An 18,751-nucleotide genomic window follows, 5' to 3' on the forward strand; every position below is an offset into this window, starting at 1 on the left:
ACACATTTCTCCCAAATCAACACGGCACAGCTCTACTTGACTTCCCTCAATTAGAACGCCCTTCTCTTATGTGTAAAGTTGCCAAATTTATGAAAAAACCGAGAAATTTCCAAGGGCTTATGGCTTTTTGCTGAGCGTTGTAAAAGAATCTGGATATGGTTTGTTTTTTTGTAAGCCCTTTCAGTCCAGGAGAAGGCAACTTTTTTAAAATCAACTGATGGCAGAGAAAAGCAAGAAGGGAGAGATCAGAGATAGTTTCCAAATATGATAATGTAGTTCATTCATGCTCAACTTGCGAGTCAGAGGGCACATGCATCTCTCAATGCCTTTCTCTGTGGGCTTCAAAACATAGGTAAGGACAAAATATCTGTTGATGCTAGGCATAGACATGCTTCCAATACCACCAACGTAGTAGGACAGCCTGCTTGATGTTTTTTGCTGCAGTGTCCAATAGTATCATCATCTGCAGATGAATATGGTGCAATATTTAGGATAAAACAATATTTTCTTGAAATGTAATGAACTCTCAGTCCAAATATTTTGTGTAGCTTAAGCGAGTTGCAGGTAAGGCACCCAAGTGGCAGGTTACATGACGGCGAAGCAGCTGACTATTGCAGTTTCTGACCAATACTAAAAAGAGATGTCCGCTTTGAATAATCACTCCTTGTTAGAAGATTCCTTGACAATAAGTTGCTCAGAAAGAGTCACAATACAAAGACCCATGCTGTAATCTGTGAAGAAATCTGAAGCTGTGTTTAAGTTTCCTGCGGCACCACTACAGAGGAAATCAATGGGTCATCTATGTAATGCAGGACAGGATGGGTCCTCCAGAATTAGAGATGCTCTTTGCAACTAACCTCCATATTGACCAAGAGATCTTAATCATAGAAAAACTTTCTGACAGTGAGGGTGACCAATGAGTGGAACAGGTTACCACGGGAGGTGGTGAGTTCTCCTTCAATGGAAGTCTTCAAACAAAGGCTGGACAGATATCTGTCTGGGATGAATTAGTGATCCTGCACTGAGGAGGGTGTTGGACCAGATGACCCTGGAGGTCCCTTCCAACTCTACCAATGTATGATTCTATGAATTCCACTATACTACTGTAACTGTTAAACAGAGAATATTCACCTTAAACAAGCGTAAACTGAGCCTTTATATAAACTCATGTATTATAAAGACTGTGTCGGCTGAACAACTCCTAAAACCATATGATCGAGGCAGATCTGACTACTAATGGCTTTGTAGCAAGACCACCATAGATGAGCCATTCTTTCCGGATCATAGATGGGGTCCTTAATAGCATATAAGCATAGAGCATGCATTCTTATTCTCTTATTTTCAGCCCAAGTTCCAAATATAGAAGTGAATGAAATTAAAGAAAAAGCAAGAAACCCTCTACGACCTCTTTTGTTGGGCTCTTCTCATGTTTTTGGCAATAAATACAGAAGGATAACAAGCTTCCTACATTCCATTCTTGAAGTTTGCTCCTGATTTTGTCAAGAAATTCTATTGATGCTTTGAAAGGCTTTCCTACCCTTATTTCTGATATGATACACTCCATACTTTGGCTAAAAAATACGGATATCAGGGGAACTAGGAATACAACCATTTGAAGGCATCGTTAACCCTGTAGGATTGTAGAAATTCAGCAAATACTGCAAAAATGTTGCAGCATTTACAGCACAAGCCATGTGGGGGAAATTAGAAAAAATCTCCTTCCAGTGGAGCACAGAATTCCATATAGAATTTGCAGCATTTTTGCAAAAACGCTGCGGATTCCAAATTTGTAGTATGTCTATTTATGCTGCAGATTTATGCGAAATGGAAGGGTTAAAAGCTATACCATTTAGGTGCAGATTTTGCCACTGCGGATTTGCGGCACATTAGCTATGGGTTTTCTGCTGCAGAACGCCTGCAGCGAATATGCCATATGTGAAGGTCAACCACTGTTTGTGCTTTGTTTGTGCTGTTTGCTTTGTTATATATTATAATCAGAGCAGACAAGGAAGTCCAAATGGTTAAATGAGAAATATATGTACTACCATGCCTGTGTACATCTTATTTAGTAATAACATGACCATTATTTTATGATATACACTATTTATCATTATATTAACGCCTTCTATTTTTTAAGACTTACCATCCGCCAGCACATGATACCTTACCTCCTCTACAGACTGCTTATTAAACAGCCTTAGTACACTCAGACAGGTTTGTCCTACGGTAACATAGGATGTTTTTTTCCCCCAGTTTTTGGTTTTTATTCCAAAGCAGCCTCAAAGAAGCAACAAATGGAATAATTCAGCTCTGCTTCATTAGTCAATACCCCTATAAATCACTAAAAATGAATGCCTTTCCATTGGAATGATGAAGGCGATGATAAAACCCTGTATGCAGTTTAAGGAGTCTGCTACTGAAAACCATTTGTTAGTTGGAATTGCATGGCATTGGCAGTAACTTTTTGTAGAGGGTTAAACCAGAACTTTAGAGAATGTTTTTTCTTTACTCTGTGTTACTTATCGCTTTGCCTAATGGCGAACCATTCTGCCGTTTTGCAACATTTTGAAGGCATATGTTGATTCTGAAAATATACATCGATATTGCTCTCTCCGAGCAGCATATGACAGAAGGATGTTTTATACAACTAACAGATTACAGAAAGAAGAAAAAAACTAACCTACCCAAGGCTTCACAGTCCCGGACTCTGGAAGGCAATTAGAGAACAGCATTACAAGTGGGAAGAGCAGGACACAGTATGCTTGTACATAGTAGCAGAAATGGGTGTAGACGTCACATGTAACAAGGGGTGGCTCTGGGAAGTCCCTGACGCCCTCTTGGTTGTCACTCAACAAATATGGCTTTGAATGTTTGGTTTCTAGTCCATTAGTAGTCTAAAACAATGACAGATTATATGACATTGGCACAATGAATACTACACTTTGATATCTCTATTGGGAGATCATTAACCAACTTATTAAATAGCCATTTGAGAGATGTACTAGACCTTACAATTAGTACATTGGCAGGTACTGTAACTTAGTACAGTTAGTATATTGGGCTCTGTTCACATGGCTACTAGAACAGAGCATGTTATTTTAGTAGTATGGCATTGTATAACAGATGGATTTCTTAGAGTCATTCCAAGGCATTACAAAAAGGAGCAAATCTAGTACTGCGAGAATGTTGCACTACTCGTTTCAGAATAATAGAGCATGAAATATATTTGGGGGGGTTTTAGATTATTGTTTCGATACATAAAATGCCAATAAAAAAATCTAGATCCTATTCACACTTTGTAGTAACATCATACATGGGGAATAGCTGTTCCAGCATTTTACTCTTTTTTTTATTGGGGTCTTAAAGTACATACTACAAGCCTGCGTTAGACCTCTCACATGAACGTCATTCTAGTACTTTGATAGCAATGCTATAAAAATCATGGCTATCGGAGGGTTAAATTGTGTGAACGAAGAATAGCTATTTTTCACAATTATACCCAACTGGCTGCGGCTTCTTGCATTGCACTGACACCAATTCCTCGGCCGCCAGAACAATGAAGGGAATCCCTGCAGGGATGAAGGGAGTCCCTGCGGAGATGAAGTGAGTCCCTGCGGAGATGAAGGGAGTCCCTGCGGAGATGAAGGGAGTCCCTGCGGAGATGAAGGGAGTCCCTGCGGAGATGAAGGGAGTCCCTGCGGAGATGAAGGGAGTCCTTTCATCCGCACGGGGATGCCCTTCATCCTCGCAGTGTTAAACTCCCTATCCCTCTGTTTGCCGGCCGGCTCGCATTGTCTCTCATAGGAGTCTATGGAGCCGCTGGTGTTGTGCCGTCAAAAGATAGAACAAGTCCTATTCTTCTTACAGAGAGAAATCTCTTTTGATGCGAGATTTTTTTTAGGCGCGTCAAAAAACTGTTCATCTGAAAAAACCCATAGGAAACCATAGGCTCGCGTGAAAGAGGCCTTAAAGGAATTTTCCAGGTAAAATACGATTGATTAGCTGAAGTCTGCCGCTCAGGATCCAGGCCAATCATCTGAGCAGATGTATGCCGTCAACGCAGCTACACCCAGAGGTCGGAGGTGAAGATTATCTCCGATCCCTGTGTAGTGGTCGGTGCTCCCACTGATTTCAATGAGGCCCTAGCCTGCTGTTACAAGTGCTGGCCACTACACAGGAGTTGTAGAAGTTGGTTTCGCTCTGGCCCCTGTGTATAAAGGTGACTGCTCAGATGATCAGCAGGATCCCAAGTGGCAGACTCCAGTTGATCAACTATTGATGACCTATCATGAGGATCCTTCACCAACAGTATTTTGCCTGTAGAACCCTTTAAAATACTGTCAAGTGTGTCAATACAATTGTGAACCCATTCAGTCAACTGTATTGCAGATACATATAAGAGACATATATAGTAAAGTGGGATTACATTTTGCAAGGAGTTAGTGTGTAAAAAGTTACAAAGTTGTCTTTTTCACAATAGCAGCAGATCTGCAACATTAAGGTCTACATTCGCACCCCGTTCATACATCAACAAGACTGTTTACAACCAATGGCGGTTCTCAACCTATGGAAGACACATGTTACGGTCTGCCAATGCAGCTGTATGTGTCTGACGCTACTTTTTTATGCAAATTGGGCTACGGGATGCCAACGTTTTCCAGCTGAACATATAAAAAGAGACAAAGTTTTAGCATATATTTGGCCATTAAAGTCAATGGGCACTGCAGCATATACATGGGGAGGGTGAATTTAGTGTTAACTTGTAAGTCTGCCTGGATTGTATACATTAATATGTACGGTCCTGATGTAAAATCCTGAATATAATGTAGCCAAATAATGTAGCATTAGATGTTTATAAATATATAATGAGGAACATCTTTAAAATTTCAATAGTTAGTCTCGATAGCACTTACAGTATGGTACTGCTATAATACGGCATTCTCATGAACATGACTAATATCACTCCTGAAGTCATTAAGATACAATGTACGACTATTGTATTGGGAGCATCGGCTACACTACAGCGGCACGTTAGTGGTTAAAATCAAAAGCAATCCCCAACTGTTTCCCTAGATACTCGTATGATAATTAAGGAGGGTCAGAGTCCCCATGAATCTCACATGCTAGTCTAATTGTGCATATAAATGGCAGTTTTAAGAGTGTATGTGCTCCAATAAAAACACATCACACTCCGAATGAACTTTAATTATTCCTTCCTCGCTTTACAATCTCATTAAAACACCGCAATCACCGCCAATATTTCATACCTCCACGCCCGCAGGTATCCACTCTGCCCAGGCACTCCTTGTGAGCTCCGGTCCCACACTTGGAACAAAAATATCCCTGGAAGAATGTCCCCCTGAAAGATAAATTCCCCGTAAAGGTTAATGGCTTTTCACCTTCGTAGGAATGTTATTTCTTGGTATGCAAAAATCAAACATGCAAAATGTGACATTCAATCGGTTGAGTCCAGGACAACCTACCCCGACATTGGCAATCGGGACTGATGTTAAATGAGTTACCTGAGCAGCATCTGGCAGACTTTGCAGGATGTAACCCGTTCAAATGTGTGCATCTTAAAGTCGTGATTACTAGAAGTGGCATACTCAGGCCGAATGTTGGACCTAGAAGAAAGGACAGGGAGATTGACTGAAAAATGCATGTCTTGGGTGCAACCAATTCACGGTGACCTGAAGAATGGACGCAGGTATCATGGATGCAAAGGTAAGTACCTCCCTTATACTATGACTCTATCAATTGCCCCATCCATATTAGATGAGACTGTTGATTAGGTGCCCTTTCATGTATCAATAGGGCACCTATCTGCCTGGACATGGCATTCAGCCTTATGACTCTGTATAGGTTATCTAGAAGGGTTATTGTATTTGATGCGTACCCCTCTTTTTAGTATATTTGAAAGGCTGATTCAATACTAAGTTTAACCTAGAGGCGTAACTTGACGCTCCTGGGCCCCAATGCAAAACCTGGAACCGGGCCCCCAACTATAATGCTTTATTCATAATACTGGGCTCCCTATATGGAGAAGAGAGGCCTTATGGGCCCCCCAAGGCTCCTGGGCCCAGGTGCAACCGCATCGCCAGCACCCTCTATAGTTACGCCCCTGGTTTAACCAATGTGTGTGCGTCCTGCGGAAGATTCAACACCCAAATCACAAGTCTAGATGTGGAATTAAAAATGGCTAATTCTGCCGGTAATTGTGCATCAAAATCTGCATTTAGACAGCATATTTTAGTGCGGATTACCGCCCCGGCAAATCCCATGTGGAAATAGTCAGTTCCGTGTGGAAAGTCCAGAAGGATGTTGAGAGGGTTTATTTGAGGTGTCATTTTTGGACATTTCAGCTTGTGTGACCTTCTCAGCCTGGCTCTTGTGGTATTGCCCCTTCTAGTTCCCCGATGAACCCAATGATGGCCAGAAAACATGTAAGAAATCTTTTTTTCTTTTTCTTTTTCCTTTGATATCATCTTGGAGCTTTTTTTTTTCGTTTTGACCATTATTTGGTATTTGGCTTTCAGATTTATCCTTCTTGGAATGAGTTGTCTATTGGGCACACAATTATTATTATTTATATTAGCATTGGTATTGCCCTTTATCTTTCTTTTTTCCTCTTTTTTGGGTAAAAAACTTGTTAGTTGTATAGCACGCGCCAACTTATTGCGCAGTGCTTTCAAGTAATTTGATTTATTGCCACTCACAAAGCTGTGTACTCATTTTACCGACCTCGGAAGGATGGAAGGCGGAGTCAACGTTGAGCCGGCTACCTGAACCAAGCCAGGATTGAACTCGTAACCTTCAGGTCGTGAGCAAGAGCTTAGGACTGCATTTCTGCTGCCTTAGCACTCTACACCACACAATTTTTTGTTCTTTATCCAGATACATCTTCCTTTTGTACTTAATGTGAGTGCTTTAGTTAAGGGGACATGTAACATATAGGTTAGTGACTGTGTCTCTTTCTTCCCTTTCCTGTTAATGTGCAGAGTAGGGGCTTCTAGGGAGAGGTTCGAGACTGGAGCGGATCTGCAACAAAATTCGCAGCAAAATCCGCACCATTTAAGTTCAGATTTGGCCACTGGCCAGTTTCAGATGAATGTTACAGATGGCATTTCACCCACGTCATGGCCTTTGTATATTTTAGCAATATGAAGTCGAAAAAGGAAAAAAAATTCGTCATGCTGCATTTTTTTAAAAATGGCCATGAAAAATAAGACCACATGAATATACATGTAGATTTAGATTCTCTTTGTATTACAGTCCCTAAAACACGGACCAAATACGGAGCTAAACTATGCTTGTCTGAAAATGGCCTAAAGAGGCCCTGCCAGCACTCCTAGCTGTGTTCTTTAGGGAATACCAATTCTGGGGCATCTTTTCTTAGATTAGTGTTGCGTCGTTCCTCCGTTATTCATAACTCTGTTATGAATAAAACATTAAGTAGTTGCACATATCATAAGTGTAGTTTGTACTTTTTATTTTTATTGTGATGGCAACTCAGAAACTTTTTCACAATTCTGAGGCATTATTCCCATGAGCGTATATCGGCCAGCGTTTTCATGGCCAGCCGATATATGCTATCATCTGGGGCGTAGAAGCTCATGAACGGGCACAAATCTAACATTTGTGTGCCCATTCACACGGCATGGGCTCCCGGCCCCCCATCGAAGGCTCACCTCTGCTCTCCTCCCCGCTCGTTTTTTGCAATGGGAGGCAGCGGGGTGGGGGTGGAGCTAAGTGCTGTCCCGTCCCACTTCCTCCCATTGATGGCTATGGGCAAGGGGCGGGGGGAGGGGGGAGGGGCATAGCTCCGCCCACATCCCACCGCTAGTCCGCAGCCAGCAATGGCAGGAGACGGGATGGTCCGGCGCTTAGCTCCATCCCCGCCCCTTCCCATTGCAAAGAACGAGCAGGGAGGAAAGGAGAGGTGAGCCTGCACAGGGGAGGAGAGCAGAGGAAGGGAGTTTAGCAGTCACGCTGCTAAACTCCCTCCCACGTCTGGCCACTCCCATAGGAGCCCATGCAGCGGCTGACATATTCCAGCCCAAAAGATAGTCCCAGGACTATCTTTTGGGCCCGACGTAAAAACGCCCGGCACTATATTAGCCTGGCCCAGGCGCTTTTACGTCTTAGTAATACAGCCATGTGATCTTATGCATTGGAATCCAATGTATCAGATCACAGCGTATATATCAGCCGGCCGTAAAAACAGACGACCGATATACGTTCATGGGAACGAGCCCTGAACTGGATGGAAAGCCTGTACGTACATTGGTTTTGGCTTGTTGCCACAGGCTTCCTTCATGCAGCCTTTTGCTAGCATTTTTTCAGGGATTGCAAAATTGGGTAAAAACCTGCTTTTTTTTTTTAACTGCCATAAGTCACATTAACGATCATGATTCACACAATCCTCTTTGAATCACACAATTATTAATCTGAAAAATGCATAAAAAAGTAATAAAAAAATACAATACATACTTAAAGGGGCTAAGAGAAGTTTGGGGGGGGGGGGGTAAACTTTTGCATCGGGCCCATGAACATTTAGCTACGCCCCTGCTTATAGGTGTATTTTTTTCATGCAGGGAAAAAAAACAATGGATGCCAATGGATGCGAGAAGAACAACTGAGGCAGGCTTTAAAAAGGCAGATCCTTAAAACAGATCCATGAAACGCAATATATGTAGTACATTTAATATTGCTCTGCTGATATCCAAGAGAATGCAAAGAAGAATGCCAGGTAAGAATACTGCAAAAACACAATGTGTTGAGCAAAATGCAACGTGTGAGGCCGCCCTAACACAAAGTCCATAGCCGCTGACAACACTGTGTCCATGAAATCATTCCATCAACAAGGAAACTTGGGTCTCCGGATGAATTATATATCTGATACATGGAAAGGGAAATGTCACCACCTGCCTTCTAAATAGCAAAGTGTCACTCTGAAAAATACTGAGATAAAGGACAAAGCAAGAATGTAAGCAGACAGGAGGAAGTGGGGACAGATAAAGCGGTGGCTGCATTTCCCTGCAAAGTAATTCACTTTTAACCTCTTCCTCTCCCGACACCTCGCTCTACCCATGTACAGAGGTCTATCTTGTGTCTACACAATGTAAAGATACTAGAAACAGGTTTTTGTGTCGTAATGATAAACTGAGCAGATAAGAAGGCGAAACAGCAATTGTAATGAGGGGAAAAGCACAATATAATCATTTATCAAACCTAGAAGCGGAATGCAAGCCCCGATCTGTATCTTTTACTACAAGCACAGACATTTTTGGCCTCTTCCAGCATGCAGCTGGAGATGGATAGAAGCCTCGGCAGCCGTGCTGTAGTTTGGGCATGTAGCACGGAAGCTGCCTACAGACGGGCACTGACCAACACTTCTACTGATTTAGGTAAATGGCAAATTAAAGAGCCGCTATGGTGATTGTTTTATTCATTCATTATGTAGCTATCTCTCCGGTGTATATACAAGTAGCTAGTGTTACCTTGGTTAGTTCTTTCTATCTAAAAAGTTCTGGAGTTTTTCACTTCAGGTGGTCATGTGATGTCATTCTGCCCCCTTGGGAATTACTTGGCTTTATGTTCTCTCAAGGAGTCTGTTTTTCAATCAGTATAATTCCTGTGTGATGATATTACATGGACTCTATCTCACAAGCTCTTGATAGGCAGGACAGAAAGGACAGAAAGGCCTATTTGGCATTGGTCAAGTAACTGAGCCCAGTTCGTCAGGCCCAAATAATGGAGTTAGTACTTGACTTGCCCTTAAATTTTCATGCCTGTGTTTACATAAGCCAATTAATTGATCCTAGTGAACTGGGCACAGAAAAAAAAACATCCCTCCTACTGCTATTCTGCTCGCCTATGCACTGTCTGTTTGCACAGGGAGAGTGCAAGGGGAGTGTGCAATAGGGTTATAACTTTTTTTTTATAATCTCATCAAAGTACTAAGGACCACTTGTCTGTGAGTGAGTGACTTACATGCTCCACTGCTGATCACATGACGGTGATGTCATCACAGGTCCTAAAGCATAAAACATGCAGAGCCTGACAGCAGCCATGTGCTTACAGGACCAGCCACAGTCATGTGATCAGTCGCCTGGGCTCTGACCTCCACCCCTGATCACATGATGGTGACGTCATCAAAAGTTCTTCACTTTATTAAAAACCTGCAGAGTCAGATAGCAGCCATGTGCTTACAGGACATGTGATGATGTCACCATCATGTGATCAGTCACCTGTGTGGAAGGAGGCCAGGGTCACATGACCAGGGGGTGATCAGTGTGTCCAGGACTCTGCTCTCAGCTGTGATCCCTGTTGTATGGGATGAAGAATGTATGTAGCAGAGCTGTGTGTGTAATGAGAACATGTAGCAGAGCTCTGTGTGTGTGACGCGCGCGTGCAGCGGAGCTGTGTGTGTGATGAATGCTCTGTGTGTGTGACGCACGCGTGCAGCGGAACTGTGTGTGTGATGAATGCTCTGTGTGTGTGACATGCACATATAGCAGAGCTCTGTGTGTGTGACACATGCAGGTAGCAGAGCTCTGTATGTGTGTGGCATGCACTTGTAGCAGAGCTGTGTGTGAAACGCGCACATGTAGCAGAGCCGTGTGTGATGCGCGCATGTAGCATAGCTCTGTGTGTGACTCACGCATGTAACTGAGCTTTGTGTTTGTATAACATGCGCATGTAGCAGAGCTCTGCATGTGTGTGTGATGCGCACATGTAGTTGACCTCTGTGTGTGCTGAGTGCATGTAGCAGACCTCTGTGTGTGTGACGTGCGCATGTAGCAGAGCTGAGTGTGTGTGTGATGCGCACATGTAGCAGAGCCATGTGTGATGTGTGGATGTAGCAAAGCTGTGTGTGTGTGGCCCGCATGTAGCAGAGGGGGTGGACAAAATATACACCATATGAAATGCATGCCTTAAAGTCGGTCTCTACATGTCTTATTGAAATATGATTTATAATCCAACGTAACTCATGTGGAGGTAATATGGCACAGAACAAGAAGGTTCCATTGGTCAGGGGCTTGAGCCACTCAGCTGCTGTTACCAGCTGGCTCCCAAAACCACCAAATTTGGTGGGAAAGCTCTCAGCCAAGCAAGGATCAAAAGGGCAGCTCAGTGCTAATGATTTAAATCCCATGCATTTCATTAAGCGTTTCCATATTTTTGTCCAGCCCCTGTGTTTACTGTTTCTTTATCTGAATCCTTTGTTGTGATGTCTCTTGCCAATGACTGTGGGCGGACTATTTCATTTAATTATACAGTATTTGTATTTTCTGTCAGCTGTTGGCTAATGAGGGTTAGTGAGTATTACCTTCATTTGCAGATGTTAGATGTAACGTTGCCTCTTTAAGACACCAAATTTCTTATTACTATGAGATTTCTTTGCTTTGTGTTTTTTTTTATACATTTTTGGGCACTCCCACTTCCCTTTAATAAATGCAGGACACACCGAAAACATTATCTTAAGGCCACAACTGAAAGTCTCCTGGTTAACAAGAAGCAATATATTTTGCACATATGCTTCCTCAAAAAGCAATATATACATTGTGTTTTATTAATAATCCGTGCGGCGCCTCTGGTACGCTGGGATATGGGCTGCTACTTCCTTGCCAGAAATCATCCCTTAGATGCGGCAGTTCGGTTTTTGACTCAATAGTAACATTTATTACTATTTCCATCATATAAAACAGTTTGTTGGCTTATTAAAGACTAATTTTCGTAACTTAACTAAATTTTTGGTGATATTGTGTCATTTAGCTGAAACATATCTAGAGCTGATATGCCGTACAGCAGAGGCCAGGGGTGACGAGAGAAAATAGTTATGGATCTTGATGAATGACATCACGGCTGCCTTCACACCCAGAGTAATGGCTGTCGGCATTCCGCAAAAGAAACCTTGCGGTACATCCGCGGTGGCCAAACCTGCATCTAAATGGTGCATATTCGGCACTGGAGTGACACAGATGTGAAATCAGCCTTAGGGGATAATGTGATTTTTTTTTACTCTCCTCCAACCTCAGTAGCGATAAAACTAGCCATTTGGCCACTATCACAGAAGCATAATTCGAGAAAAGTTTTGCACCCATATTGCGGATGATTGTCATGGCCCAATCACGGGTCTGTTGAAGCAAATTTAGAGCATCACAGGGATCTATGATGCTGCGAGTTCGGATTAGTAGATCTGCCGTCAGACTGTGACACTTGTTCGTAATACTGCAAAAATGTACCCATATTGCATTCGTGTGAAAGCAGTCTTCGGCTGAGATGCAATTGTACGTCCTGAGAACTAAATGCATCAGCGGAAGCTGCACTAATTTCTCTGATAGTCTGGTTGTGTCTGGTATTGCAGCTCCACTCCTTTGAAGTAGGAGAAGCAGAGCTGCAATACTGCTAACAACCTGCGGAAAGGCATGGCGCTGTTGCTGGAAGACAGCAACCATATTTTTCTAACCCTGTACAATGCCTTTAAGCCCCTAGAAGCTCTAGTAGGAGTTGGAGACACCAATGGAATTCTGACTAGCGTTGCGCATACAACTTCATATGACTAGACTTGTAGACGGTTTCTCTAGATACGAAGAGAAAATGACCCTGGTGAAATTGAAGAGATTCTTTGACTACGCATCTGGTGGAATTCATTAAAGGATCCTGTCAGACAAACAGCGCGTCTACACACGTATAACATTCACTACACGTCTCCCCCTAACAGAACCATTATTTTATTCATGAGATGGGTTTTTTCTACACAGATGCATTCATTCTGTTGTAAAAAATAGTCTGAATGTGAGCGAGCGCTCGGATGATAGCAATCGCTGAAGATATGCCAGTAAGATACATTTAAGCTGAGTGATCATAGCGGATATTTGTATTATTGTCAGGGGAATATTGTATCCGCTGTATGAAGGAATAATAGAAGAGAGATGAAGAGGCGAGGTCTTCATGGGTTAACTAAGTGACGGTGAGAGGTAAGCCGACGGAAGTCAGGATGCTTTCCAATCTGCCCACCTCCATGATCCCCATTCCAGTAGGGTAAGGCCGGTGTCACATGGGCACAAGCACATTTATGCATGCATTTGCACCATAGACAATGCGTGTTTGCGCATGCATGAGCGTATTTTATTGAACTTTTTGCGCTCGCAAATCGTACACAGTTGTATTCACCAAAAAAGCACATAACCATGCTCTCATTTATTTAATGGGCAATTAGTGTAATTAGATCAATATGTGCAAATAGAGCATGCGGCATATTTTTTTGCGCAACTGAAATGCGCGTGCAAAATACGCTTATCTAATATATAAAAGCCTACAGGCTCTTTCTTGCACCACAATTTGACCCTTTAGCGTGACCTTTGGTGGATGATTTTGGTGTCCTTAGTAGAGATGAGCGAACGTGCTCGTTTAGGACAATTACTTGATCGAGCATCGCTTTTTTCGAGTAACTGCCTACTCGGGCGAAAGGTTCGGGGGGCGGCAGAGGCGCCCCCGAATCTTTTCGCCCGATTAGGCACTTACTCGAAAAAAGCGATGCTCGATCGAGTAATTGTCCTAAACTCCATGCTGTGCCCTACCTTTTCTGCACATAGTTAATACTACATGCGGGAGAGGTCGGGCAAGTCCTATCTTTTCTTGCCCATACTATTAACGGGTGAGAATACCACTAAGGAAAACAAAACCAGTGAAATCAATGATTTTGTCCTGATTATCACAGCCGCATAATGGGACAAAATCACACCCGTGTGAAGAAGCCCTAACGGCTATGGGCATCTTTGAGGGAATTTCTTTTTATTTTATTTAACTGTATGAATTTGTGGCTGAAAACCAATCACAGCGCAGCTCTCATTTTTCCTCAGTAGTATAAGGAATGAAAGCTGAGCTGTGATTGGTTGCTACAAAAATTACAGAGGAAGTTGGCAAGTTTTTGATTTTTAAATCACACCAGTATTCGCCGCCGGGTGCTGAAGAACACTCGTGTTAAATTACACTCAAATCGGACAGAGCTGTGGATTTGTATACGGCACAAAACAGACTGTTTTTGTGTTTTATATATAAGATGTTGCAGCCTTCTGCAGCTTCTGTATATCACCGTATGTAGCAAGCTGCAGAAAGCTGTTAGCAAATCCATCAATAAGCTTGTCTGAGGGCTCAGGCTTCAGCCGCTCTGTCCTCTCCTGAATGAACATCTAAGCTGATTTATGACTAAATTTAAAGGTCAACTTTTATTAAAAATGCCCCTGAAGGTGTCCATAGCCTTTAAAGCAAAGCTCCGTTTAATTATTGTATTTGGGATTTGATTTGGAACAATGTTTACCATGTAACAACATGAATCAATCTCCTAAATACTGATACTAACAATATTCTGATACTTCACTGCTTCGTCTCCTAGTATCTGTCCTATACATGTGCAGCCACTTCCAGCAATACTGGCACTGTCTGTCCTCAGGCTTGGGAATGGGTGTCCAGCAGTCAGACCCCCACCCATGAGACTTTACCAGTATGTGAATAACCTGACATTGTAATGTTTTTAATAAGATTGTAATATTGTTTTAGTTTGTCACCATTTTTCAGAATCTCATCTTGTCACTGAGTCACATGATTAGACTTCCTCTTTACAGAGAGGCTGAAAACCGGTCTTCTTCAAGTTCAACCGATAGCAACAAGCGGTGCATCTCTGTGAGCTGAATGTGACCGCCTTGATGTAAGCAATAATGTTTCAATGCACTTAGGGTAAGTTCACACATCGTGGATAAAATCTGCGCCACAATCCAAGCAGTCAGGTTTTTCGGCGTAATTAACTTAAGGCTGCCTTCATACGGGCGAGAAAATTGCGCAAGATTTGTGCATTGTAAGACGCACAAATATGAACCCCATTCTTCTTCTGAATGGGGTCATACACATGAGCGATATTTTCCTGCATGACACCGCAATGCGGGAAATAAATTGCGGCACGTTCTATCTTTCTGCCAGATCTCGTATCGCACCATGTGCTAGGTGCATGCGCCCCATATCGCGGTCACTCATGTGAAGTCAGCCTTAGGCTACATTCCCACGGGCGAGTGTGATATCAGACAGAGAAACCCGTTCCAATATCGGTCTTGCCAACGTGCCCTTTTCTCACGGATGCAAGACGTTTTTCATTCAAAAGCCTCGTATCACTTCTGTGAAGTTGTGATCAACAGACATAAGTTTCATGTGCATCAGGGGATCCAAGGGTTTCCCGTTGATTTAAATGGGAAACATCACACTCGGATGCACGGGATGTGATTGCCATGTGATGTCTTTTAGGCCCCCTGTCCACGGACGTGATTTTGCCGGCGGTAAATGAACGGCGAATCACGCAGTCTGGCGTTGCTGTGGAAAGCGCCAGCCCCGTGTCCACGAGTGGAGAAGCGTTGCAATTCTCTGCCTGCGGCCAGCAATTCGCAGCATGCTGCGAATTGCCGCGAATCTCTGCGGTCAGCTAATCTGTCAGATAGGCTGACCGGCGGAGATTCGTCTGCCGGCTCCTGCTCCCAAGCGGCGGCTCATGTTCACGCCCGTAGACAGGGGGCCTAAAGGTACCATGGAAAACAATTGGCAAGATGTTCCGAGGAAACGCCAAAAGCTTGAACACGCTGAATAAGTCGACTCAAAAAAATGGAGTTGTGAATGAAAAATGCCTCGCAACCGCGTGTGAACCGGCTGTTGTCAAGCACGATATCGGGCCAAGCATCCTGTGAATGTAGCCTTACAGCAAGCAGATATCTTAAAATAGTGAGAAACTGGAGCACAAGAAGATTTAAAATCTACATTTACGCCGGACGGAGGATTCCACAACAGCGTCGTGGAATATGCTCTCCCTGAATCCGCACCACAATCCGCACTGCTTAGGCTCTCTTACATAGGCGGCATCTTGACACGATGTAGGTGCATCAAAAAATCACGTCTATTAGAGCCAATGGTTTCCTGTGGGTGCCTTAAGGCAAATGATTTTTTGACGCGTCTAAATAAAATGACACATCTAAACATAGGCGCGTTATTTTAACGCCGAAATTTCTATTGCATCAAAAGATAGGTCTTGCACTATCTTTTGATGGCTAAACACTCGAGGCTCCATAGACTCCTATGGGAATCTATGGGAGCCAGGCAAAAAAGGAAGGAGAAGGGAGTTTAACAGCAGCTAGCGCTGTTAACCAATGAGAGGTGCCTCTGGTGAGGCATTTGAAGTGGTAACATTGGTTTTGCCGACCAAGTGATTTCATGGCTGTGGTGTCAGTTCTCTGCAAGACGCCACAGCCAGTCGTGAAAAGTCACGAAGAATAGCCGAGACTACCCTGTTTCCCTGAAAATAAGACATACCCTGAAAATAAGACATAGCATGATTTTCCAGAATTTTTGAGGATACAAAATGATTTTTAAGGCTTTTTGAGGATGCTTGAAATATAAGCCCTACTCCAAAATTAAGCCCTACTAACAGTTAATTAAAAAAAGTCAATTTAAATAGTGTCCAGGCAGCTATACGTGTAAAAAAGTTAAACCTTTTTGAACAAAAATTAATATAAGACACGGTCTTATTTTCAGAGAAAACCGGTATTCTTCGTTCCTGCGATTTTGAGCTCCTTTAGTTGCGAATATTCCATCCTGTGTGAAAGATCCCTACCCTTTCATTATAGAATAAATGAAGCTGGACAACACTTGTTTGCACGCAGCATCATAGAGAGATATTACTGGTACACCCTTCTCCCACCCCCAATAGCAGGACTAGAGGTCTATTACAAAGAGTAAATGACTCCGCCTGGTCTTGTACCAAAATGTCACACGTCCAAATGTGAGCACAAAAAAAAATGAGATGGGGCTTCACACGAGCGTATGCGTGTTTGCGTGCGCAGAAGCACCACATATTTGCAGAACCAGTGTTGCTCTTTTGAATGAGCATCGACGTATATTTGTGCAAGCAAAAAAACAGTCTAATGAGTTCAAGATGTGTTCTTTTCCTGCACAATTATGTAGCGTATCACACATCTCGTAGCGCGTATTTGTGCATCCCATTGACTTCAATGGAGACTTTTTGTGTGGAAATGCACATTGCTTCTTAAGAGTCTCTTTTCGGCTTGGGCAGCCATGTACATTTTTAAATTATACGTATTCTTCATCCTATTTCTAGTAAAGCTCAGTCTCTTTCTCATAGTTGCTACCCCGTTTCCCCAAAAATAAGACCTACCCGGAAAGTAAGCCCTACCCCAATTTTTTTAGGATTTTCTGGGAGTCTTGAAATATAAGCCCTACCCCAAAAATAAGAGCTAGCTGATGGTTGTGATTGGTTCATCGAGCGCTGCATTGATTGACTGAGCAGCGCTCAAAGAAACAATTACAGCCATCACATTGGTTCATTGAGCGCTGCATTGCTTGGCTAAGCAGCGCTCAAGAACCAAACAGAGCCATCGCTTCCTGGAGGCGGGATTTATGAATCCCTTAACCAGGAAGTTATCTTCTGTGGGCAGCCGAGGACTACAAGAAGCATGTCGTAGCTCTGGGGAGCAGCGGGAGGGACCTAGACTAAACCTGCTAGGTAAGTATAAGACATCCCCCAAAAATAAGACCTAGTGCCTCTTTTGGGGTGAAAATTATTATAAGACAGGGTCTTATTTTCAGGGAAATGAGGTACAGTTCTATCTGGTTTGATCGAACAACTTAAGCTTATATCTCACATAGCAAAATAAATCAATAAATCGATTGCTTAAAACGAACTAGGAAATCATATACTGTATACTCTACAGTCTTACAAGGCCATGGCAAATTGTTCCAGTAACTTCTTCTTTAAATCTCTGGTCTTGCAGTAGATTTCAAAGCCGTTCTGCCCCTGAACATGTGTGAGATAGAATCCATATGACCACTGCGAAAAATACAAATATCATAATATCAGCTTAAAGGAGCAGTGAACACTGAGAAATGAGCTCATCTACAGTACAGGGATACGTTCTGTTAGTTTGGGAAAACTCGTGAAAAACTTTTTGAAAACTTTTTTTGTATGTTGCTCGTACAATCTAGTAGAATTATAACAGAAACATTTGTGGTCCATTTTCTAATGTTCTCCATCACAGAAGATGAGCTGAAGGGAGCTTTAATTCCTGGTGGGCTTAGGGGCCATTTATACCACTTGGTAGCCATCTGCCAGGCACATGTGTTTTGCTACAAGAGATAACCATATTCAAAAACATATTGCTTGGTCTGCCCAAAGACTATTGGTCAAATGGAGTTCAAAACTGTAAACTTCTGACTACGTTTGATCTCTCTTATGTTTATGCTCCTTTTTGTGGCATTTCACACTTTTCTGCCCCACAAAAAAGTATATTCGACATGTACAGATTTTTTTTTACCAGTACAGTCAATGGGAAATGCATTGAAACGTCACGCTTTATGTTTCCATCTGTCTAACGTCTATTTTTTTTTCTTTATATAAACAATTTTTTAAAAGCGTTTTACTACTAAGGCTTTTCAGTGAAAAACAAAAAAAAGTAATCTGATCTCTAGTGTTGACCGGTTGAACCAGTAGAAACCCATTTTGGGGCGAACTTTGGATTCCTGATGAATTGAACCTTTACCAAACTGAGTTTTTAGCAAAGTTCTACCCAAAACAGGATTCTACTGGTTTGTCTCGCTCAACACTAGTCCTGAACACTGGTGTAAAACACTGTCTGAGGGTAGATTCACACGAGCGTGTTCATGTGCGTACAATTGTGCGCACAAAACTGCCTGC

General features: G+C 42.6%; 1 protein-coding gene across 2 annotated transcripts in view; it reads right to left on the reverse strand.

The window, feature by feature from the left end:
- The window catches only part of VAV3 (vav guanine nucleotide exchange factor 3), a 200,584-nt gene that overhangs the window by 39,180 nt on the left and 142,653 nt on the right, over positions 1-18,751 (reverse strand). For both annotated transcript variants that reach the window (XM_066597225.1, XM_066597224.1), the window contains exons 15-18: positions 17,778-17,887; positions 5,523-5,624; positions 5,268-5,359; positions 2,685-2,707 (exon numbers count right to left, since the gene is read on the reverse strand). In XM_066597225.1, coding sequence (XP_066453322.1) covers positions 2,685-2,707; positions 5,268-5,359; positions 5,523-5,624; positions 17,778-17,887 — 327 coding nt within the window. The remainder of the gene's footprint in view (positions 1-2,684; positions 2,708-5,267; positions 5,360-5,522; positions 5,625-17,777; positions 17,888-18,751) is intronic.

Source organism: Eleutherodactylus coqui, chromosome 3 (genome assembly GCF_035609145.1).
Source record: "Eleutherodactylus coqui strain aEleCoq1 chromosome 3, aEleCoq1.hap1, whole genome shotgun sequence".
Taxonomy (NCBI): Eukaryota; Metazoa; Chordata; class Amphibia; order Anura; family Eleutherodactylidae; genus Eleutherodactylus; species Eleutherodactylus coqui.